Source organism: Xenopus laevis, chromosome 1S (assembly GCF_017654675.1).
Source record: "Xenopus laevis strain J_2021 chromosome 1S, Xenopus_laevis_v10.1, whole genome shotgun sequence".
Lineage (NCBI taxonomy): Eukaryota > Metazoa > Chordata > Amphibia > Anura > Pipidae > Xenopus > Xenopus laevis.
The window spans coordinates 121,851,190-121,877,836 of NC_054372.1; the positions used below are offsets into that span (position 1 = coordinate 121,851,190).

The 26,647-nt window shown below is 35.9% G+C and overlaps 1 protein-coding gene across 1 annotated transcript in view; it reads left to right on the forward strand.

Moving 5' to 3' along the window:
- pcsk5.S (proprotein convertase subtilisin/kexin type 5 S homeolog) overlaps positions 1-26,647 on the forward strand; it is a gene marked incomplete at its 5' end in the record, with an annotated part of 230,007 nt that overhangs the window by 124,336 nt on the left and 79,024 nt on the right. Inside the window, 8 exon segments of the mRNA NM_001092999.1 lie at positions 1,735-1,871; positions 3,248-3,391; positions 3,512-3,614; positions 5,487-5,680; positions 7,291-7,375; positions 9,444-9,547; positions 10,316-10,445; positions 12,919-13,034. Of these exon segments, the coding sequence (NP_001086468.1) occupies positions 1,735-1,871; positions 3,248-3,391; positions 3,512-3,614; positions 5,487-5,680; positions 7,291-7,375; positions 9,444-9,547; positions 10,316-10,445; positions 12,919-13,034 (1,013 nt within the window).

A 26,647-nucleotide genomic window follows, 5' to 3' on the forward strand; every position in this document is an offset into this window, starting at 1 on the left:
TACAGCTCAAGACCTTATTTGCCCTTGATGCTGCTGACTGGTATTGTTGCTACAGCCAAGTTTATCATCTACAAGGACTCCAAGGTCCTTTTCCATAATGGATTTGCCTAGTGCAGTCCCATTAAGGGTATAAGTGGCCTGGATATTTTTACATCCCAGGTACATGACTTTACATTTATCAACATTGAATCTCATTTGCCACTTAGCTGCCCAGATTGCTAGTTTGTCAAGATCGTGTTGCAAGGATGCCACGTCCTGGATGGAATTAATTGGGCTGGATAGTTTTGTGTCATCTGCAAACACTGATACATTACTTACAATACCCTCCCCTAAGTCATCAATGAACAGGTTAAATAAAAACAAATATGACTGGAAATGCCACATTTACTGTATATACCAAGCTTTATGTACCAGCATAAAAATTCAGCATGTCTCTAATAGTAATCTTGGATTTTGGATCTTGGATTTTGTTTGAAGTGTCACTGACATGCACATGCTGAGTGTGCTCTGAGCAATTGTTTAGAAGATACATTTGTGTCATCAGTTTTTCCCTCAAAACAAATCTATTCATTTCTGCACAAGAAGAAAGAAAAAAAATGTTAGAATTTACCTTAGATGGGCATTATAAGAGGTTTCACTTACCCTAAATTTCGCAGATATTTTAATAATACAATTATGGAATCTGTTATCCAGAAAGATGATGAAAGCAGGCATGCAATATTTTACAGTATCAAGGTGCTTTTGAGCTTTTGTGGGCGACTATTCCTATAGTTTAAGATGTGTAAACTGTTTGCTTATATCAGTGGTACTTACTGTATTAGGCATTATAAACCAAAATATTAACTTTGATATGTTATCATCTGTTTTAAAACTTGTGAAGATTCAAGCACGGATTTTATAGGCTGTAAATGGCATTTCTTTACATATGTGCTCCACTTTGTTCTATTTGAGTCTTTAATATCACTGCATGAGGGGCTTGGACCAAAATGTTTTTTTTTTTTAATAATCCCCTAGGGAATGGAAAAAAGCATTGCCTAAAAATACATTAAAGAAACGGGAGAATGATCTCTTTTTAATGTGTTTTGCCTAAAGCAAAATCCATCAATCTGTTAGCAGCTTTGAATATTAAATGACAAAAACACTGCAATGATTATAAAATATAATTTTCTTTGTGATTGTCACTGTCATCCACTTACCAAGAATCCATCAGAAACCAGGAACTCACAATTCCTTAGTATTGAAAGGAGCAGCTTTGTTAGTTCTATCAGAATTTGTAATTGGCCAGGGACAGAACTCTTCAAACAGCAGTACCAGAGGGATGTTATGGGAGCTTCTCAGGGCTTCCATGTTTTAGCATTAAATAGGGGCCTGCTGCTGTCTTGTTCCTCCCCTGAAAAGAGTAATGTTTGACCTGGTCCAGTAACTTATATCAACCGGTCAGATGTTCAGAATTCTAAAGCCTCAGTTTTCTTTGCAGTAATATACTAAAAATTAATGAGTCAGTTACTGATTTAGGGGGAAATAAAGGGCAATTGCAATCTGAGTCTAGGTTTGATAGAAAGCCTTACAAAAACCAGGCCATATTTTAATTACAGAAATCACAGCTGGGAGAAAAGGGAACTCTCCCTGCAGCAATATAAACAAAATAGTTTTGAGAACATTAATGATTGAGTGCAGCTGCTGTTTTTCTTGATTTCTTGTAGTTTAAATGCTTTTCTTTTTGCCTATTTACAGACTGTTTGATCATTCTATGGAAGGTTTTAAGAACTGGGAGTTTATGACAACTCATTGTTGGGGAGAAAAAGCCTCAGGAGACTGGACCCTGGAAATTAATGATACGCCATCCCAGCTGAGAAACTTTAAAACACCAGGTAAACTAATCGGAAAAAATCCAAACAAGTATATATAGTTTAGCACTACTATGGGCCTTATTACCTGTGTGCCAAAAGTATAAGCATTTCCAGGATTAAAAAGCAGTGGGTATATCATAGATGTGAAGAGTGATGATGGCATGTGATGTTACAGTATATAATACGAGATTGTTAATTTTTACTTGTGTATCTGAAAGTGGCTGAAAATTCATTCACCATATTGCTTTACATAAAGAAAAATTCATCTGCATGTATATTCTGCTTTTAATACATTCACTGAACCATACATAACAATAAAACAGAAATCACTTTATTTTACACTTTATTCCACATTACTGAACCTTGGCAGGAGGAAAAGCGGGTAAACCACTGCTGCTTCAAATGAAAGTTCTTTTCTTCTAGTCTAAAAGGGGTGGCCTCTGGTACGGTGATCCTCTTTATGGGTAAAAAGGTCCCTTGCTATTTGTCTATAATGTCCTCTAATGTACTTGTAAAGTGTAATCATTTCCCCTCGCAAGCGCCTTTTTTCCAGAGAAGAAAACCCCAACCTTGACAGTCTAACCTCATAATTTAAGTCTTTCATCCCTCTAACCAATTTAGTTGCACGTCTCTGCACTCTCTCCAGCTCATTTATATCCCTCTTAAGGACTGGAGTCCAAAACTGCACTGCATACTCCAGATGAGGCCTCACCAGGGTGTCGTATTTATTTATGACATATATGTATATATATAAATATAATCAAATATACAATCAAATGATCATGTATATTCTTATATATTCCTGCTCATCTTCCCATAGGATTCTCCACTAGGGATATATGATTCTTGCCCACAGTTAGTCTCTCTCTTGGATTCGAATAAATACTTAACTCAAATTCAGCCTGGCCCACAGTTCCCCCTGGGCCTGACTTGAACCATTCAGATTCGCTCAGGATATTAACCAGACAGTTGTATCTGAGGTACACATTAATACAGAGTACTGTAACACAGAGTATTAAATAATAGCTCATACGTCCTCCTGAAAGCTTGTGAAGACATGGAAGAACAATTAGCAATATAGCATGTTACTATTTAACCTCTTCTTCTTCCATGGGGCTGATCCCGTGACATATGCATTTCCTGTTCTGTGTAAACATTCTAAGTCCCTAGGATTACACATAACACAACATTAACATTATTACATTTTCTAATTTTTACTGATGAGATGGGGATGTTTACGAATTTTCTTTTAAGTATTTATTATAAAAGTTCTCTTGCTCTGACTAGAATTCAATAAATATGAACATTGGAAAAACTGGATGCACCATACTATTTGACAGTTGAATGAAAATGTTTTTTTTTAGTTGTTTACTTTGGCTCTCTGTTTCTCTTTTAAGGAAAATTAAAAGAATGGTCTTTAGTTCTCTATGGTACATCGGTTCATCCATACTCACCTAGAAATGATGTCCCCAAGGTGGAAAGAGTAAGATCGAGTCCAATAGATGAGCCTTCTGAGGAATACAGCATGGATGACTATACAGGTTAAGGCTCAATGTAAAATAATAGCCAAGAAGCTATGCATGCATATTTATGGCTATATATGACCAGATTCTAGATACTCTATGTTGGTGCTTTATAAATGTGTGTCATCTTTACCAAAGGTCCTTGTGATGTTGAATGCAGCGATGTAGGATGTGATGGGCCAGGGCCGGATCACTGTAGCGACTGTCTCCACTTTTATTACAAGGCAAAAAACAACACACGGTAAGTTTATACCCTACTGGGGAACATGGCTTCTAAATCATATTCTTTAACTGTTTAAAGACAGTGATTTTTAATTATTTGAATTCAAATCAAAACATTTTCATACTGTTTGTGTAGTATCCCTACTGTGTCTTACAGTTTATTGTTTTTCATCTGAGCAAGATTGGCAGCGATTGTTAAATAAATACACTACTGCTGCGAGCTGATCTAATTGTGATAAAGATAATCAAAATCATACTGTCCAAAATGGAATAAATCCAGCCAAATAATGAAAGACTTCCTCTAGAATAAAAGTCACAACATGCTGTTTATCCTTCAACATGAAAAATTCTAAAGTTTTATAGAGCTCCCATGAGAAAACTAAAGATTATTCATTTAACAGCTTTTAGAGCAAAAAAAAAATATAAAATACTATGTAAGATATACTTTTGGCTGTAGTGTAATACATGGTATGTGCCCTGTTATTCAGAATGCTTGGGACCTGGGGTTTTCTCACAAAAGAAATGGTATGTTTAGTGGGCAGCTAGCTTTTATCCACACTCAAACTCTTACTGGGCATATTTATGAGAGGCTGAAAATAGTTTGCCAGCAGGAATCTACACAGTAGCCTTTTAACCCACATTTTCAACATTAGTTCAGTACATAGGGCTTGTGCAGATCATACTTTTTTGCCTGTTGTTTTAATTAAGAAATCGCTATGGTTATTGTTATTTATTGCACTAAACTGGGCAAAATGTGAAAATTAAAAGTAAAATTAATCAGCAGTCCATTAAGAATGGTTTCATTTGGGCTAATGCATTGGCACATATTAGAAAAATATATTTTTCCTTAAAAGGCTTTATGAAAAAGTGGTTCACCTTTAAGGTAACTTTTATTATGTTATAGAACGGCCAATTCTAAGCAACTTTTCAATTGGTTTTCATTATTTCGTTATTTGTCTTTTTCTTCTGATTCTTTGCAGCGTCACTGACTCCTTCTAAAAAACAAATGTTCTGTAAGGCTGCAAATATATTGTTATTGTTACTTTTTATTACTGCCCCTCTCCTATTCCTATTCCAGTCTCTTATTCATATCAATGCATGGTTGCTAGGGTAATTTGGGCCCTAGTTACCAGATTGCTTAAAATGCAAATTGAAAAGCTGCTGGATAAAAAGCTAAATGACTCAAAAATCTTCAATAATAAAAAATTAAAACAAACTCAGAATCTCAGAATCACTCTCTACATCATACTAAGGGGCAGATTTACAAAGGGTCGAATATCGAGGGTTAATTCGACTGCCGAATGTAAATCCTTCGACTTCGAATATCGAAGTCGAAGGATTTACCACAGATATTTCGATCGAACGATTTTTCGAGTAGTTTGATTCGAAGGATTTTAATCCATTGATCGAACGATTTTTCTTCGACCTAAAAATTGTTACAAAGCCTATGGGGACCTTCCCCATAGGCTAACATGGCACCTCTGTAGGTTTTAGGTGGCGAACTATGGGGTTGAAGTTTTTTTTAAAGAGACAGTACTTCGACTATCGAATGGTCGAATATTCAAATGATTTTCAGTTCGAATCATTCGATTCAAAGTCGTGGTCGAAGGTCTAAGAAGCCAATTCGATGGTCAATGTAGCCAAAAAAATCAGTTTTTTTATTCTATTCCTTCACTCGAGCGAAGTAAACGGGCCCCCTAAAGTTATCTCAAAGGTGAACTACCCCTTTAATTATGGGCTTTTTAATGTGATGTATTGATAGAAAAAACAGCTCTGTTCAAGTCTTATTTTTATTGCTACTCATGTAGTAGTTTGTATTCCCCTTCTGCAATCTTTTTTTAAAGCGAAAGCAAACAATCATGTATAAAGCATCCGTTATCATTTCTTACAGGATGTGTGTATCAGACTGTCCTGCTGGTCACTACCTTGCAGACAAAAAAAGATGCAAAAAGTGTTTCCAGCACTGTGACACATGTGTGGGAAGTCGCACTGACCAATGCACGGCATGTAAACCTGGCTTCTACTTAAATGAAGAGAGCAACAACTGCATACCTAACTGCCCAGAAGGCTTCTACCTGAATGAAAGTAAGCTCATTTATAATGCATTCTTCTTTGGTGGATGACAAATGTTTCCACATGTAAAAACCGGCAGTTTAAGTTTCAGAATCTGCAGAATTTGGTAATTTAGTAGCACAAAACAAACCGTATGTCTTCAGTGTTTAAGCTTCATTTGAAAGAAGCACAAAAATTAAGCATCAGCCTCTAGATAAATGCTATGATTATAGATGAAAGAAAAGCATTAGTGATCCCAGAACAAACCTAGCAGATATCTTTCTTGAATGCAGTAAGATAGAAAATACCAGTATGCAATACACAATGTGCCATCTGAGCTCCAGGGAATGACATTGATATTTGGTTATTTTTTTCAAGCCAGACATCTATGTTTATTGACATGCGGTGCCTATATATTTTGATTTAATATGATAATAATAATAAGCTTCATCTTTAGCTTGGGCACAGTACTGCAAACAGAGGCTTTCTATAAAGCTAATCTATTTAATAGCTGTGTATAACTAGAAATGTAGGAAAGGACTACCTGCAAAGGGAAAGTTCAGAATTAGCTGTCCCTCTATTCTGTTGACAAACCCGGATTTTGGCTTTTTGCTCTCCTGATTTTGCTTTATGGCTTACTGCAGTGATGTATTCATTAGATCTCAATAGATCAATGTTACTTTACTCATTGTTGCACTAACTCTACTTGGTACTAGGTTTTCAAACATAAGGGTAAGGTAACACTGAGCGTTTCAGGGAGATTTAGTCGCCTGGCGACTAATCGCCGCGTCTTTGCGGCGACCAATCTCCCCGAACGCCTTCCCTCACTCTGTGCTGGCTAAAATGAAAAATCGCCAATGCTAATCACACGCGGCGATTAGTTTTCCGAAGACGCCTCACGAGGAAACTTCGGCGACTTCGGAAAACGAATCACCGCATGTGATTAGCGCTGACGATTTTTCATTTTTAGCCAGCGCAGAGTGAGGGAAGGCGTTCAGGGAGATTGGTCACCGCAAGACGAGCCGATTAGTCGCCAGGCGACTAAATCTCCTGAAACGGAGAGATTGTGCACTATGTTATAATCATAAAACTTTTTTCTGTCCATCACAGAATTGTGGCTATTATGTCAAACCTCTCAACCTGGTTTAATGCATTATTTTTCCTAAAGGGCTGATCAAGCAATTTAATCCTACAGGAGGGGTTAGCTTGCATTAATAGTAGATAACTCACCTATACTGTTGCTTTATAAATAAAACATATATAAATAAAAAAAGTAAAAAACACAGACTGTTAGGTTGTAGTTTCTATTTTCAACCTTCTACTCCTATTAAATGAAAATGATGTAACTTTGTTAGAAATTCATTAAAGCCTAGTATATAATATCTGCTTTAAGGCTTAGGGTGCACGGGTAGCTTTTCAGCTGGTGCTTTCACCTCTCACCATGTTGAATGGGGGATGCCTCAAAAGTACTAGTGTTTGTGTGTGTGTGGGGGGGTCCATGCTAAAAAGTTCTGGTGCTGTGCAGGTCATTAACTTGAGCATGAAACATGTTAAAAATGGCCACTAATATTACACAGACACAACTTGACTGAAAGTAAGGCAATGCTATTAATGTAAGTTTTGCTCTGGGATTGTATTTATAGATAAGGTCCTTTGTCGAAAATGCAACGAGATCTGTAAAAGCTGCACTTCAGAAAACACCTGCACTGAATGCAAACCTGGCCTGAGGTAAGAAAGTAGGACTGATAGACTATTCTACTGGAGGTCATATTGAATTGGATTATTCTGACTTGGTTTTGTAATGAAGGTTTGAGAAACAAATCCATCAAAAGGAGGATGAGAAATGAATCCAGTAACAGACTTTCAGTTGCCATGGGATTAAATACCTTGGTGGACTGCTAGCACTCACTCTGTAAGCTAATAATGATGGGTGCTCTTAAGTGAGGCAATAACAAAATCCCTTGACTATGCTGATAACCTCAGCAATCAGTTGTTGCCCCTCACTTAGTTCACTTTTAATATATAATGTGTTTTTCCTTCTGCAGATGTGTTTGGCTTTAGATAAAACTGCAGTTAGATCAGTTGCATACATAATATAATACTTAAAGGAAAACTGTACCCCCAAACAATGTACGTATGTATAAAAATATATTGCATAAATCAGCTTGTCTAAATAAACCATTTTCATAATAATATATTTTTAGTATGTGCCATTGGGCAATCCTACATAGAAAATTGCCATTTTAAGTACTAAGGAACAACCACTGGGATCCTTACGATTTACAGTACACACAAACAAATCAAGGGTGTCACATACAGGTCACATCAGCTAATTCATGGACAGAGTTCTGTCTTTTACTTCTACTCCGCTTCCTGCTACAGTTAAGCTGGCCATAGACACAAAGATCCGATCGTACGAATCAATGTACGATCGGACTTTCCCCATCTCCCGACCTGCCACTAACCATTCTGATCAAATAAAGTAGTAAAAGAACAGATCAGCCGATGTTCTGCCCCTGACAGCAATCATCAAGTTATGTCCGACCAAAGCTGGTAACAGTCTCCCACTGAAAATCGTACGATCGGCAATACACACAGAGATATTATCGGCAGCCGACAGAAATCTTTTCACCTGTCCGATCGACCAAACGACCGATCTCCGCTGGCCGAAAAATGTCGGAACTCTCCACACACGGTCCGAAAATCGTACGAATCCTCAATTCGTACGATCAGATCTTTGCGTCTATGGCCAGCTGACCATAGCTGACGTCTATGGTCAGGTGATCTCTGCGGCAGCGCACCGACCATCATGGCTGAAAGTAAAAAATGTAAAAAGGCAATATATACTGATACATTTATTCCAGTTTAGTTTCGGTTCTTTAATGGTCACATAATATGATATATATATAATATAAACTGTTGGGTAAGTATTCATTCTGGGGGTATAGTATTCCTTTAAATGAAGCAATGTTTATTACCATGCATAACCTCTAATTTACATAGATTTTTGACTGTAATCCTGTTGACTGAGACTTAGATTGTGCTGTTTTGTGATTTCCTCTGTGGAAGGAAAAAAATTTGGTAATACGCTGGTCCGACTTCGCTAATGCACTCGCGGCGCTTGATTTCTGAAGTCGCCCGAAGTTTCCTCGTGAGGTGACTTCTGGCGACTTCGGAAACCAAAGCACCGCGAGTGCATTAGCGCAGGCGATTCTTAATTTAAACAGACGGAAGGCAGACGGAAGGCAGTTCAGGGAGATTGTCACCACGCAGAAGAGATGATTGGTCGCCAGGCGACTAAATCTCCCTGAATCTGCCCGTCTGCCCCACCACACAGAAGAGGTGATTGGTCGCCAGGCGACTAAATCTGCCCGTCTGCCCCAACCCTTAGTGATTTCCTGCATGAAAGCAATCTATAAATTTCAATGGGGATTTGCATCTGCAAAAACCTCACTTTATTTGGCCACAACAGAAAACGTGCTTTATCAGTTTTGCATGCATTGCAGTCACTGATTCCCTCATTTTAGTCATTTACATAATTAGAGACCCATTATTCTATTAACCTTTCTTCTTCAAGATTGTTGAGAAAGGCACATAGGGCAACTGAGTCAAATAATACATATTGATGAATCCTTGTGTTAATTGCTTCAGTTGTCCCTCATGTTTATTCAACTCACCCTCACATTTTTTTTTTCTGCACAGGGACAGTGCTTGCAAAAAGTGTATCATACTGTTCCTCCAGTTTAGAGACAACTTACATTAAACATATATGTATATTTATTTCTTTCTTTTAAAGTTTGCAAGGATCAAAATGTGCTGTGAGTTGTGAAGATGGGAAATATTACAGTGCCCTTAAAAAGGAGTGTGATCCATGTCACAGATTATGTGCCACATGTTCAGGTATGGAGCGAGTTTGAGTACAGGAATGAAAATAGTAACAAAACATGTCAGATTGTTCTTAACCTGTCTTTGTGGACCAGTATTCAGTTATTGTCACCCTTACCTTCTACCAAGTTAACAGACATATAGAAGCATTGACATTACTGGTGACCTAGGGGCATATAAATGAACTATGTTTAACTCATTGTCAAAGCAGTGCTCAGTTAAAAGAAACGGACTGAATTGCTGGGAATCCAGTTCAGTGCCATAGTCTGCCTCCCCTGATAAATCAAAAAATGGCAATTACCTTGGTGCTCTAATTGATTCCAAAAGAATACAAGAAACAAAATTTAAATAATTCATATAGTATAAGTAACGTTTATGTAGTGTAAATATGTTTATGTAGTGCTTGAAAAACAAAATAGAAAAGATTTGGAAATATTTCTTAGGGTGACAGATACCCTTTAATTATCCTTTATCTGGGCTATAGGAAAGCACATAAACACTCAATTAAAAGCTCATTCAAAGCAGCCTTCAAGCTAAGCTTCTGTAACTACTGCTTTAGCCCCAGTGGGCCTCATTGCCACAGTTTGTGGTTGTGGTGTAAAGCATTTTATTTAACTTCTATTAGTCTACCTGCAAATTTCCTGTAAAAAGCAATTATTAGTACTGTTTTGTTATAGTTCGGATAATCAATGGTACTATGTAGTGTGTTTGCATATGTTGTATAATGGGAAACTCCATGTTAAAAATCTGCTTTTAATAGTTACAACTTAACATTTCCTCTAGGGCCAGCAATAGACAACTGCATAAACTGCACAGATGGAACATTATTTGAAGATGGAAAATGTGTGCAGATGTGTAGTTCTGGATATTATCTGACTCAATCAAAAACAAATGCTTACAACATTTGCAAAAAGTAAGTAGAGTTTGCTCAGGCCCTGTATAATACAGTATGTTGGAAGAATAGATGAACCTTAATCTATGTCAATCTTTTATCTATGTTCCATAGGAATTGAAGACATTAACACATATCAGAGATATAGAAAGAAACAGGCAGGACTTGGAATGGCCTTTAAGACACCAGAATGTGTTACATTATGTAGGAAAATATCAAATATGTAGAAAAGAGGCCTGGGCACTTTACAAATCATCTCCTTGCTTTCCACAGGCTCACTGGCTATACGCATTATTGATTGAACCAGAAACATTGTACTTTGAATATAAAGTGTTCTAATTAATGGAAAGTCCTTAATCTAATGGAACCTTTCAGTCACCTATGCACATCAGATTACCATGCAGACAGCCTGCCACAGCCACTTAGTCAGATGCTCTCCCTGTTCTGTTAAAATGAGCATAGACATAATCAGTGGATATATTAAATAGTTCTTTTTGCTTTAATCTCCCTTTAATAAAGTACCTTTATTGCAATTGTGTTTCATAGCTGAGTTGCTAATATTATTATTTTACCCCTTTCTTTTATTTGTTCCTGTTGTAGTTCTCTACTAGGCGGTAGAGATACTGACTGTTGAAATATGGTCAGTCTTCTAATCCCAGGGGCTCTTTTATTTTTTAAAACAAGCACTTCACAGAGTGGCATGGGTGGTTAAAGCAAGCACTACGGCTCCTTCCAGTAGCCTTGTGTAGAATCAATGCTTTTAGCCCAGCACACACAACTAGAGTCCTGCAGTGGGCCAGGTATCCTCCCAAAAAGCAGGTAACCTGTGGGTTGCTGGTATGACTTTTGGATGTGACTTTAGATATGGGTGGCTGGTCGCAGGATGGGTTCTGGTTCTTATCTATAGCAAATTCAAATCATTTACACAATTTAAAATAAAAACTTTTTTTGCCCATCCCAATTCTGATGACATCACTTCTGGTTTGCAAAAACAGCACTTCCTGTTTAATGGTGGTTGCGGATACGGTAGGAAAGCAGGCCTAAGCAGATAAAAATCTGGGTTGCTGTCTAGGTTTTCAAAATTACTGCTGGTAGATATAGACATCATATCATGGAAATAATGGAAACGCAGATGGATAAAAACAACCAAAATAAATGGGTGACCTGATGTGGGGTTCAGGGTTAATGCTGAACTTGACGACCTATAGTTTGACTTTAAAATAAATCTCAGTGATTCAATATGAAACCATATTTTGTAGATATTCCAAAAATATTTGAAATGTTTCACTCACATTAAAGGGGAACTATCATGCAAATGAAAATTTAATATAAGCTTCGTAATATTAAAATAAGACATTTTCTAAATCTAATCAATTAAATATTCTGTACCGTTTCTGAATTAATAAAGTTTATGTTCACTATCCCTCTCAGCATCTGTTTCTCTTCATTCTGTCTTCTTGCAGGTCAGAAAGTCATTGACAGTTAGATCCAATACATCTTATAGGGGGCTCCTTTTGCCTAGAAGATGTATTAGAGGTCACTCTATTAAAATCACCAGTAAATATGTCTCTCTACATGCAGGATTTGTGCAAAAGGCAGTTTTTGGTTAGATTTTGTTTGTACTGGAATCAGTTATTTGAGTGAGCTCTAATACATCTGCTAGGAAAGGGAAGCCCCCCCCATAAGAAATATTGGATCTAACTGTCAATGACTATCTGACACCCAACTGCTGCATGAAGACAGAATGAAGAGAAACAAATGACTATTCCAGAGAGAGGAATAGTGAACATACACTTGATTTAGAAACAATACAGAATATTTAATTGATTCTATATAGAATGTTTCTTATTTCAGTATGATGTTATGATCATTTCCATTTAATATATTGGCAACATAAACCATTTTTTCTACTTCTCTCATTGGGCTAGATTTAATTCAGTAAGAAAAGATTTATCATGTGAAAAGTCATGGAGGACATCCAATTTGAGGTGCAATTCAATTCAGAAAAACGTACCTCATGGTTTATCACTTGAAAACTGTATTGAAGTCTATGGGAAAAACTGGAAGTGAATTTGGAGAAAAGTTTTTTCTCCTTGAATTAGATCTCACGATAAACCGAGTCGAATCTGGCCCATTGTATGGTATGTTCTCAAAAGGATCTGAAAATGCATATTGAAAGCAAGTGTGCAAAGGAAAGTGATCTTCCCAGCAACCCAACAAAACTTGCACATAAATTTATTAAAAATCTGTTTAAATATTTTCAAAAACATTTTTCAAAAAAGACTTTCTGCTGTGTATATACATCAAAAACCAAGATATTAAACACAAAATTGCTTGGACTAGCCTGCTAGACTCCAGCATAAACAAATTCCCTCATGTTTACATAATAATGACGATTTTTTTTACCGTAAATGTTGGCTTGGATTTACATGCCACTCATACAACAGTAATGTAATGCATTCTTTGGATTGTAACATTTCATAATATCTGACAGGTGTGATGGCAGCTGCCAAACCTGCTCCGGCCCAGGAGACAGAAATTGCACAAGTTGCCCAGATAACTACAATCTGGAAGGCAGTGTCTGTGTAGTGGGAACGGTCTGTAAAGATGGTGAGTTGATGGTAGCTAAAAGCTGTCATAATTTTTGCATTACTTATAAAAGCCAGATTTCTATGTGTACATGTAATAATACCTATTTTTGGTTTTCATATCCATGTCATTTCAACTCTTGTAATGAATCTTCAGTAAAAAAAACAGAAATAGTTTGATAAAAACCACCAATGAAGATATTTTTGAACTGTGACATTGAGGTTATGAGTTATAAAAGTCAGTTTGACATTTTTGGTATCATTGTATCTTTATATTAGTAGTTAATCTGTGTGTGTGATTAGAAAGTAATTTGTCAAGATGAAGTTGTTAAAGAACTACCTGTGTTTTAACAATACTTTATATGAGTGTCCTTCAAACCTTGTAATGCTAGCAAACCGCTATGGACTGGAGTTCCAGGGCCCCACAATTCTTGTTTCAAGCTAAAAGGTTATTTTACTGTACTAATAAATTATTTAAAGGTAAGTAACACGTTTGCACAATCTCTTCTACATAATCAGTGCTTTTTACATTTTACCAGATGCTGTTTCTAATTCTGTTGAGATCTGTTTCAGTACTTTTTTACTGTATAAGAAAAAGCTCTTGAACGACAACATGACAAAAACAATCTAAACTACATGTTTTCACACCAATTAATACAGAAGGCATTTTGAAGTATGAACCCAAAGATGAGCAGTTGAGGTCATCAGAGGACACACTGCTACTGTAGAGGGATTACAGAAAATAGGAATTTACGGTTCCAGAAGCAGTATACTTTAAGCTTAGTTCACTGCTGTAATATATGTATAATCACAGCAGGAAGGATCTCTGGTCTTTGCTTCATAAAACTGCAGTGGGTTTCACCTTACCTCACAGTTGAGTATCATTCAAGCCTGATTAAGCTGAATGATGGCAGACTGAGCAAAGCTTTGCCTGGGGTGAAGTTGAGCTAAGCATCTATAAGACTTGAGGCCTGCATAGTATATTGGCACAGATGAATGAAACGGCAAATACAGTATGTAATAAGTTTACTCTATGTGATAGCACCTAATAGAATTATATAACAATCTGAGCTTTTTCATGTAAGAGAAACTTGTACGTATCTTTTTATGTAATTTTGAACAAAATACTGTGTATTTACACCATGAAATGGAAGCTTTTGGCTTGACCTTTATCAAGGTATTTCATCTCTGTTTTGCTATGCAGTCAGGTCAGACTGGGGTACAGTATGTGTGTGTTCTGGTGATTAATGACAGTGCTTGACTTTTATTCTTATCTTATCAATTCTTACTTGTTTTTGTTAAAGGGTTTCTATCAAATTTATTCCATTTCAGTCCAATGACACTATTTCTTTATTTTTTTTTAATGGTGGGTAGTAGAAGCAGATTTGGTTTTAGTTTTCTAAATGCTATTTTAGTTCTACTTATTATCCATCTACATAGTTCAGCTTAAAAGAGAAGTCTTTAACGTGCACTATATTTCTTAACCAAATATAGAAGAAAAAGTAAGAAAACCTCCTTAAGCCCCGTGCTACTCTTTGTTTTCAAACCTATGCAATTATGTATATTGATTTTACATCAATGCCAGATTTACTATGATTTCTAATCTTCTACTGTTGTGTTTTTTTTTCTCCTCCTTTCATCAATGGATTCCAATCATTCATTTCTGGACCACTATATTCCTTCCTGTCGAAAAAAAATGTTGAATGAAATTTCCTTTCGATGGACCAAATTTCCTTGTTTCCTGCTCCTGAATGGTTTCATCTGCCTGTTCTTACCAATCAAACCTTCCTCTGTGTGCACCGTGTCCTCTTCAAAATCTTCCCATTTCTGCTCCTTTCTACTGTCCACCTTTGGAAAGCTACGGAAGAAGCGTGGGCGGAAGGTGGCTTCTGTATGCTAGTTAAAAAGAACAATTTGTGCTTAAGAAAGGTGCTCCAGCAACTGTGCTGCAGAACATGTACACTTAAGGTGTGAATTGGCTGCTGTTGAGGCTCCTTCTCCCTCTAGACTTCTAGATTTTTCATATTGATAATAAAAAAAAGCCACCTCTTTTCTCACTTTCTTTTGCCCATCAGCTCTCCTTTGCTGTGGGTGAACTGTTTTGTTGGAACTTCAAAGAGCGAAATTCAAAAAAAAAAAAAAAAAAAACGATACAACAGACCTACCTTGTCTAACTGGGTGTTTAGAGTAAACACCTGGATCCACAGTCAGTATTGTGTGACCAAAGCGTTGATGCCAAAATAAGGGTTCAGCTAATGATGTGATCTCAGCTAAAAAAAGGTATTGCCTTTTCTTGCTTTTAATGGTCTCCTCCGTAAAGCTTTAGCTACTTCAATTCTAAGCTCCCAAGCATGGCAGGGGTGAACCATGTAACAAATGTGCAAGCTTGTTTATGTTGCTGTTGCAGGGCTTTTTTGTTTTTTTTGCTGGGGTGGAATAAGACTTAAATAGTAAAATAAAAGAATGATTTTTTTTTTCCTGCTGAGTATACAGCAAGTGTGGCATAGTTCAATTGTCTATATCTAAAAATGAGTTTTAAAAATGTTTGTGAACAATTATTTTGTTTGGTTTTTAGCAGGACAGGGGACAGGAGTTTTTGAGAATTGTCAACTGTAGAGATAATAGTGTTTGGTCTGGGGACATTAGGGCACATGTGCCAACTACAGGAGATTCAAATTGCTCAGCAGAAAAAAAACCTATTACTTCTGAATTTAGGGGTTGCTATGCCATTATCTTTCTTACTTTAAAATATTCCATCGCCATCTCACAGTGCTGTTACTTATCGCCGCATTGTTTTAATGTTAACAATTACATAAACTATCAATGACTGAGAAGGGAAAAAAATCGAACACTTTGAAAACGTTAAAGATGAAGTTCACCTAAAAATTAACTTTATAGTCTCTTATAGTTGATCAAAGCTGTGGGGCTGGCCTGGCATATAATCCAAAAAATGTTTGTGTTATGTAATAAAAGACGCATAGTTTTCCGTGTGTCTAATAACCCATAGCAGTGAATCAGAAACTTGCTTTCAAGCAGATGATCAGTAAATGCTACCTGCTGATTGGGTGTTAGGGACCTGTGTGGACTTTGCAACTTTTATTATATAACCTATTGTTGTGCAAATGATTAATATAAATTGTGCTGCCAAAAAACACTCCACTAGAGAAAATGAATGCAAATGCTTGAATTTACAGGTATCTCATTGTTACAAACAAAACGCCATCAGGTTACTAAAGTGGACCCAGAAGAATATTTTATTAAACTATGAGTCTGTATTTATTGATGGATTGTTATACTAATAGCATAAATTCCAACCTGAAGTGGTTCAGATAATAAAAAATTAAAAGCCATAAAAAAATTTGAATTTTAACTTTATGAGAAAAGTAATTTTAAGGTGCTCTCCACCTCTAATTCATTGTCAAACAAATGCATTCCATGGATGCCCATCAAGAAACATGTCTGCCTTCTGTATTGTGATTTAGTAGACAGCCATTGTTGGGCTCACAAGTTTGTGCTGCTGTAAGGACTACATTCATTGTTAAAGTCAAATGTTTGTTAGTGTCTCTCTGAGGTGCCAAAATCTATTATCCTATTTTTTTTTTTTAATCAAACCAGTTGATTTTTGTATGTTTACATTTACATGACACTGGCAAGATTAAGAAAGTGTGGCTAATATAATTCCATTGGTGCTAAAGTGCAGCATCACAGTTACGGTTGCAACCAATCAGTTCTGATCAGTCTGCTACACAAGTCTACACTGGTGCAACTGAGCACCTATGATAGCAAATCAGCCCCTATATGTCATCCTAGATAGAAGAACATGCATAGTTGGAACTCCATGATTGTATATTATTTGCTTTTCATTTTCCTCTTTGTCAGGGCTAATGAAGTGTTTATGTTTTACCTTCATTTGTCACTGTGGCCTAAAAGGTGATCAAAAATTGTTATTTTTAATACATATTTTATAGCCGGGTCTCAAGAACAAGAACCTTTGTTTTAATGGTTTTATCTCTCAAATATCTCTCAATGCTTTGTTCTCAGTTCTGCCCTGTTTTGCCCGTACACAGAAAAGACAACACTTTACATCACAAAAGGGCATGGACCACAATCAGATATATTGGTTCTATACATTCCGATAAAATATTTACACATCACTCATGGCACATTCCATTTATTTTTCTATTTGTAACATGTTATGTCAGTGTAATTGTTGTTTTATATTATTCTTTAATTAAATGTAAATACAATATTTTCACAATGGTATCTTTTATCATCCCGTGCTCTGTGCTGTCTCTTTAATCCATTATATTTCTAATTTACACATTTCTAATTTATCAAGAGAGCATGGAAAACACTGTACAGATGCAAAATGAACCTGTTGCTAGAATTTGGGAACAAGGGCTTTAATACTAAAGGTTAACTTGCCGAAGTAGTTTACTTCATCTTACACTAGCAGTACAAAAGTCCTGCTTTCCAAATATGTTTGTTTTTTAAGTCAACTGCTTCCCAAGGTGCATATTTATATGGTTTGGTTAACAAAAACAAGTGTTTTCCTACTTGGCAATCTTCATATTTTTATGGTTGGTTGCTATGCTGAGATTTTAGAATTGCTGTTAGGTTTCTAGCGAGTAGTGATCCTTGTGTGTGCAATTTGTTTTTGTTTTTTTTTTGAAGTATAAAGTGAAGCCTATTGACATAGTAGACATAGCCTTTTGAGTAGCAATCAAAACAATATGGATTTGAATAGAAAAATCGAAGAATTATTGTATCAAACAGAATATAAAAATACATTTATTGCAAAGAATGGTGGGACCCAAAGCTAGAGGAGCAAATAAGGGGCATATTGGTTCCATGTAGAAAAAATATCAAAAATACAAAAGGGATTGTTGGAACACTTTGGTGTAGAGTACAAGTATGGGATCTATAATCTGGAAACAACATGCCATTGCCTAAGCTTTCCTGTTCAAACAGGAAATTTATTTGTTATGGCTTTTCCCCACTGTAATAATAAAACAGTGCCTTGCACTTAATAACTATAATCCATATTGATGGCTAAACAGTCTTACTTGGTTTTATAATATTCAAATGTTTTTAGTAACCTTATGGCACAATACTCCAAATTCCAGAACATGAACATGCCTGGAAATCCCTAGTTCCAAGCATTCTGCATAATAGATCCCATACATGTAAGTTGTGTGATAAATATAAACTAATAAAAGTTAATAAATATGATTATAGTATAATAATACTGTAATGGAAGTGGAAGTAATGGCCAAAATTGTTTCAAGGTATTTTCCTTTATACTGTATGGTTTTGTGGACCACAAGAAAATCAGCAGTAAAATGTCTCTAATTTCTTTTCTGTCTCAGACTTTAATGGGTTTACCATGGGGTAAACCATGAAATAAGCTTTTTTAAAATAATTATTCCGGTCAATTGGCAGCAAAGAGTAAAGAAGTATTTTGCATGGTTTTACCTGGTAGGGATACTCAAGAAGATATTGGCTAGACCTGAGAACACAGTAAGGTTGATGACTCCTAGGGGCACATTTACTATTGGTCGAATATCGAGGGTTAATTAACCCTCGATATTCGACCCTCGAAGTTATATATATATATATATATATATCGAAGTTGAAGGATTTAGTGCAATTCGAATGATTCGAAGGATTTTAATCCATCAATCGAACGATTTCCCTTCGATCCCAAATTGGCTAGAAAGCCTATGGGGACCTTCCCCATAGGCTAACATTGGTGCTTGGTAGATTTTAGGTGGCGAAGTAGGTGTTCAAAGTTTTTTTTAAAGAGACAGTACTTTGAATATCGAATGGTCGAATAGTCGAAGTAGCCAAAAAAATACTTCGAAATTCGAAGTATTTTTTATTCTAATCCTTCACTCGAGCTAAGTAAATGTGCCCCCTAGTGTAGGATGGTGTTCACTTTCACAATGATTGACTGGCTGGTAAATAATCCTGCAAATTGTAAAGTGCCAGTACATGGGTCTCTGACAGCTCATCCCATGGGTCAAACAAATGGAGAGTGTAAGAGGAGGCACTCACAGCAGAAAGTGAAGAGATGGCACAGGTCTTTTAAAATCTTCTACCATGAACTGGCCAACATACTGACAAACCTGCCTAATCCTGGAATGACTGATAAACATGGATATTGGTTGGGATTGTCAGGCCGCCATACACATATCAATGAAGTTTGCTACAACATTATTTTTACGTTTGTTATCAGCTGAAGATAGTGGCTGAATTTTTCAACGTCCGACCAAAAATCATTTCATGAAGGGACGTTACATGGTCCTTTTGTAGGTTAATATGTTATTTATTCTTTTTTACCCAAGTGCACAACCACAGTTTATTCATATTGTGTTTTCATTTCTCTATTTTATATTAGTCTTTGTACCCCTTGCTGTAAATTATAAGGACATTAGCAGCTATTGAGACAATTTTCGGGCGGATATAGACAATGTGGCTGGTTATAGATACTGTGTGTTAGGCTGCTGAGCTTGACATACTTGAGCTACAATTCTGTATTATATGAGCTGCAGAAGTGCACAAGATCCATACATTAGAAATCATAAATCACCTTGCCATGGATTTTATTTTATCTATCAGTTGACTTGGTAGCCTCTACATGGCTATGAATTCAGCATGCCAATTTTCAATCTTTCTTGATTTAATGCTCCATGTTTCAGATAACTAAGGGGGATTTATTACTAGCCACAGTATGAACAGTCCAGTCTTCAGATGCCACATGCCAGAATTCTAGCATAATTGAAGGTGCAAATTGCGGTTAGCACTTTCTGAGTAGGGACAACGTAATTTCTGGCACTAGGGGCATATTTATCAAGGGTCGAATTTAAAGTTTATGGGAGTTTATACAAACTCTCATAAACTCAAAATTAGAAAAGAAACATAAAATTCAAGTTTTTTCCCCAAAAAAATGTAAAAAAGGTTTTTTTTTCAAAAGTCCACCATACGACTCAAAATTGATTGTAGGAGGTCCCCCATAGGCTAAAACACCAATTCGCCAGGTTTTAGATGGCAAATAGTCAAATTTGAATTCTTAAAGGGACAATACATGATAAATTTTGAATTTCAAATATTTTTTAAACTCAAATCAAATTTGGATTATTCCCTAGTCGATTTACACTAAAATAAACTCGAAATTAGAATTTTCAATTTGCCCCTTGATAAATTTGCCCCCTAGTGTGTAAATGTTCCAGACCACTGTGGGAACTGTGGAATAACTGCCATGTTCAGGGTGACTCCAGTGTTCACCAGTGTCAATAGATGCACACAATTCATCAGAGCAGACTGGGCAGGTATGTTGACGCTATATGGTGGCACAGGGAGTGTATTTTTTTATGAATGCCATCAATACACCCAGTATTTGTGTCCATTAAAGCTACTGCACTTGCAGTCATATATTACCCTTTCTTAATATTATATTGAGCAAAGCTGAATCTTAGAATAATAACTGTGCTCCTTGCGAGAACAAATCTCTCCCCCTTTAATCGGTGCTCTAAATCAGATTATGGATATCATCACTGTACATCATTCCTGCTGCTATTTGTAATACCATGCAGATACTGCACATATAATTCTGTTTAGTGCTTTCTGTTTGCTTACTTGCATTATTATGACATAGAAAAAGCCTTACTTTGTACAGCAATAACTTTTATAGTGATCTATGGGTTGTTTGGTTATTTATATAATGACAAACTGTGCAGTTACATGATGTGTGCCTGATTCCTTCTATTCCTTGTTCAGTTTGTTAAAGGTCTCCTCATTTTCTCTTTCTCTGCTGCATGTAGGTGCCATAGAGGTGTGTCAGCGCTGCGTTATGCAGCTTCTATGGGGGAAATTCTATGGGGGAAATTCGCTAGCGAAGGAGATAGACTCTAGCGCTACTTCGCATTCTAATGCCAGGCAAAGGGACATAACTATGCTAATTCACTAAGATGCGGATTTTCCTGAACGTTACCTCTTACGCCAGAGTTTATTTCGCCAGCTCAGACCAGGCGAAGTGCAATAGAGTAGATAGGAGTTTATTCAAAAATAGCTGACGCTAGCGTCTTTTACTTTTTATAGGGTGATAGGCTGAAAAAGATTGTAAAGTTTTTCTAACATATGGCACATAAACTATACAGTGGGCACATGTATAGGGCAATATAACAACTTTATTTTATTTTATTAAGGTTCCCTGACCTTGTGTAGTGTAATGTATTTGCTGCAACATATACGTCCATTGTACTTTAACTTCACGCCGTATGCAAATTAGGCATCGCTAGCGTAACTTTGAACTGCTTATCGTATTATCGCTAGCGCCAATTCACCAGCTTTCAGAAGCCTGGACGCAAAATCGGATTTTCGTGAATTAGCGTTGTCCTGGCGAATCTACGCCTGACAAAGTGTTGCGATGTGTGCGAAGCCGTCGCTGGCGAATTTTTGGAGGTTAGTGAATTTGCCCCTTAGGTGGGAGAAGTATGAATGTGGATAAAAATGAGAACTCCTTTTCACTAGAAAGAGGTTTATCCTTCAAAAAATACCTGACGCATTCTGTAGTCCTTACTTGTTTGTAAAGATTCACATTCATCCAGGTCATGGTATATCTATAGACATAAGTCTTATTACTATAGATATAGTCCTTACTATTTCCTGTCTTACCCTAGGCCTAGAATGAAAGGCTGTGTTGTTAGATGCTGGAGAGAGTCCTGGTTATAAAACTTCCCAGTGATTTGAATTGAACAGCCAGTGTCAACTTTATGTGTCATTTAAGGATTTTTAGAGGTGATAGATCTGTAGCTGAAAGTATTCATATACAAGAATGGGATCGGTTATCCGAAAACCCTTTACCCAGAAAGCTCCAAATTTACGGAAAGGCCGTCTCCCATTTTATCCAAATTTTCAAAAATGATTTCTTTTTTCTCTGTAATAATAAAACAGTACCTTGTACTTGAGCCAAAGATTATCATTTATTCAATCCTTATTGGAAGCAGAGCCAGCCTATTGGGTTTATTTTGTGTTTACATGATTTTCTAGTAGACATAAGGTAGAAAGGTCCAAATTATGGAAAGTTCCATTATTTGGAATCCTGAGCATTCTGGATAACAGGTTCCAAACCTGTATAAATAAATAGAGCTGTCATTCTCATGGGCATGTTGTGCCTACAAATATACCTACCCCATTCTCTAACAATAAACCTCCACAACATAGAAAACGGGTTTCTTTTCCTGTCGATATAACACTTAAATAATCCATCCCCAAGGGGCGTTTATCTACAGAAGACACGACCAGGACAATTTCAGTGTTGACTTGTATTTTGAGAGTCAAGTTTAATATATCTTAAAAAGTTAGCTTGTTCAAAAGAACTTAAATATAATTTATTTCAAAAAGCAAAACTGGGAACTGCATGAATGGATTTTCCCGGCAGATATTCTATTTTGCATACTTCTAAAGTCTGTCACTTCAAAAAAAAATGAAAAACCTTCAGTTCTTTCCTAATAAGCTGCAGATGCTAGTCATGCCATTTGCATACATACATTAGAAATCACTTTCAAATCACCAGAGCTAGCGCACATGTGTGGAAAATGCATATGTATATAATACTGAGAAATATATATGCATCTTTAGTTTGCCTGCTTCTAGCGCTTTGGACATCTGTACCGCTGTTTTGGTGCTGCCACATTGACATGTTTACATGAGAGTCACAGATGAAAATTTAAATGGGAAAATGTAATCAATCAACAACAAATCACTTTTTGCAATGTATTCTTGTTTATACTTTAGTTACACTGTGATTTCTAATTGTTCATAGCACCTGCTTAAATGTAGCATATTTTTAAACTTAAACTTTCTACTTGGTTCACAAAAACAATAATAAATATGCACAAAAAAAATAATTTACATGGATTTTTCCATTCCTGGCTTTTATAACATTCTTGTTTAAATGTAAATAGTTGACGTGTTGGCTGCAGCTTAAATATTAAGGCAAAACATCAATAGCAAATCATCCTGTTGCATACCAAATGCACAAGTAAATTATAGATTTTTGTAGTCAAATGTTAATGTAAAATGTGAGTCTCCATTTGTAGACTTCCCTTTTACTTCACTGTTACTAATAAGCTAGGATTTAATAGTGTGTATTTCTTTATAATACACAAAAGCCATGAATATCTTGTAAATGATATCCTTATAAACGGTGAGTTCTGATGTCATCAGTTATAAACGTTGAGTTCTGATGTCATTTCTGTCACATGACTCACTGAAATTTGTGTATTGTGTATAATAAATAAAGTACTCCCAGTTGTAAAATATAAGGATATTAGAAGTTACCTCAGAGTTCCATGACCTGTATAAAAACACTCGGCCTTCGGCCTCGTGTTTTTATATGGTCATGAAACTCCTCGGTAACTTCTAATATCCTTATATTTTACAAGAGGGGCTACTTTATTCACTATATATTTTCTATATGCAGGGCAGAGAGGGGTATTTGTTTCTGATCTTTGTTGGTATATCACTATAATGTCTTATACACATTAAGAATGTATTCAAATATTGGCAATGCTGATTACAAAGATCAGATAACTGGGAGCTGGTGGACTACTTTCCATTGAATGGCAGTTTCTATTTGGGGGCATGCAAAGTGCAAGTGGCTCTAACATGAGATAAAAATTACTGTGTACGACCATTTCAGAATTGAGATGTGTGGGACTGGTTTCTAGTAGGCTTGGGAAGCACATTGTTAAATAGTCATTATTAGTGCAATCTGCTATCTAGCATGTCATAAAGGAGCAGATAATCAATGTATAATGGGAAATTAGTATAGATTATAGAAAACGGAAGTGCTTTGAACTACTGTTACATTGGTGACACCCATATACTAAATGACACTATTCATGTGAATGAAGTAAACTCTATAACCTACAATTACTACTTTAGCGAAACAGACAAACTACATTCTGTCAAAACAGATATAGCAATATTATGGCTCAAGATTGAAAAATAAATGTAGTTACATGTAAAATAAGCTTCATATTTATAGAGCTTCTTTTGTTGTCCTTACGTGAATGTATTTACTCTTTTAGTGATGAGCATTCAAGTCAATGGGCGTTTTTACGCACAACAAATTTTTACGCTCGTCAATATTTCTCGCTCCAAATGCATTAAAGTCAATGGGCGTTTTTTATTATGGTGACTTTTTTTGTCCTAATGCATTAATGTGGAAAGGAGCAGCTTTTTTGAGAATGTTTCTTTTTACACAAGAATTTCACAGTAGGCTACACATTCTATAATGAATTACACCGTTTAATAATGGCATGTAGTTTCACACTGCATAATGTGACAGTCTCCCAATGTTTGGTGTATTCAAACACCATGGTTATATTTGCCTCTAGCATTTATGTTATTAATCTGGATGGACTTGGTCTAATTAAACCTAGAATAGATATTTTATATTTGATTTTTTAAATAAAATGATAGGGCTTAGAAATGCTAAAGAAGGTATATATGATAAAGAAGGTAATTATAGCTACTTAAAATGGTGTGTAAAGGGAAGTGATATAAAGTGATCAGACCTCATCAAGGAGTTCCATGACCATATTGTTTTTATACAGAAAAGTCACGGAACTCTGAGGCCACTTCTACTTTTCTCATATTTTACAATATACTGGTATTATTTTTTTTATACTGCACTAATTTCAAAGAGTCATGATATCTGTGACATTTCTAAGCACCATTTAAAATGATTACATCAGTAAATAAGTTAAAGGGGTGGTTCACCTTCAAACAACTAGTTATTATCAGATCACCAGAAATAATGACTTTTTCCAATGACTTTCTATTTTCTATGTGTGACCATTTTTCTAATATTGAAGTGTCAAATGTCTTTTTTCACCTTCTGAAGCAGCTCTGGGAGGGGGGGTCGCCGACCATGTAAACTGTTCTAAATGGATACATTTAGGGGCAGATTTATCAAGGGTCGAATTTCGAAGTAGAAAAAACTTTGAAATTCGACCATGGAATAGAATCCTCCGTCATTCGAAGTCGGAGGATTTTAAACATCATACAATCGTATTCCGAACGTAGTACGATCGTACTTCGAATCGCATGGTTCAAATGATTTTATCGTACAATTTTCCCAAAAAATCCTTCGACTTAAAAAAAAAACTTAGCAAAACACACAGGTGGTCCCGCATAGGCTAAACAGCAATTCGGCAGGTTTAAGTTGGCAAAGTATTAAAGTCAAAGCTTTTTTAAAGAGACAGTACTTCGATTATCGAATGGTTGAATAGTCGAACGATTTTTACTTCGAATCGAAGTCGAAGTAAATTCAGAATCGTAGTATCCAAAAAATGACTTAGAATTTCTAATTTTTTACTATCTTTGTCCCTGCTGAGCTGAATCTCTGGGTTTCATTACAGGCAACTGTTGGAACTGATACAATAGTTGCTAATACTCCAGAGATGCTGCTGAGAAATGTTTTAACTAAATGGCCCTGCAAATTGGTTTCCTTCTGAGCAGAGGTCTGTTGCATCTGGTAATGGCCAATGGTTTTGGTTCAAAGGAATAAATTCCATCAAAAGAAAAAAATGTATAAAAAAAACTAGAGAGCCTCCTCAAGGTTTAGCTAACTTTGTGTCTGTGTGTGTTTTTAGTGTAATGGAGAAAGAGAAAGAGTTCCTTGCCTGTAATGGTCGTATTGACTAATATTATGTAGGATGGATCAATTACACATGTATAAAAACACAATGGTGCTCAAATTTTAGGCAACATTCTTATACATGCCAGAGTTGGGTTTTCCCAATACAGTGTAGCATTGAATTCCACATTTGTATTTAAAGCTCATTTTTCTATTACAGTCATTTTTTTATTTATCCTTTAGTTTATATGGAAACTGCAGCTAAGATCCATTGCTAATATATGAAAAAAGTACATCAGAAAGGGTGACCGCAATATTTCACCTTCATCTCTTAAAACCAGCACTTACCATCCTACCTAACTCAAATTCTTTCAGGATATGGATATCTGTTTGCATACATTTATCTGTGATAAAAAGCCAAAACAAGAACTTTTTATGTAAACACATATCTATGAATGTAGCTTCATATAGGAGCAATGTATAATGTAGCTGTAGGGGTTTCCTTATTCTGGATAAGGCTAGTCCATTGCTTTTATATATATATACACAAAACAAAATGATGTGAAATGTAGTAGCATTGGTCATAAAGATGGGGCATAACAGCAGTAGAAGTGTAAGCACCTTTATGGGGGAGCCATTTGTTTTATGTTTCTTTCGATGTCTGTTACTTTCATGGCTATTCATTGCTGAATTATCAAACAATTTATTGCTGGATTTTTTTTATATAAATAATTTAAAATTAGAGATTAATGAGTTACAATTTTAATTTAATGATATATATAAAAAGAAGCATATGTAATTTGCATCCTTGCGCAATTATACATGTGTTTTTTATATAAAATATTTATATATAGATATACATAAACAAGTAAGTATTGCTATTTGAAAAATATATCATTGTAAAATTATATCATGGATTGTAAAGATATTTTTCCACTTTTAACCGAAACATGTAACTTAAGATTTTCATTCACTTTTGTCCCATC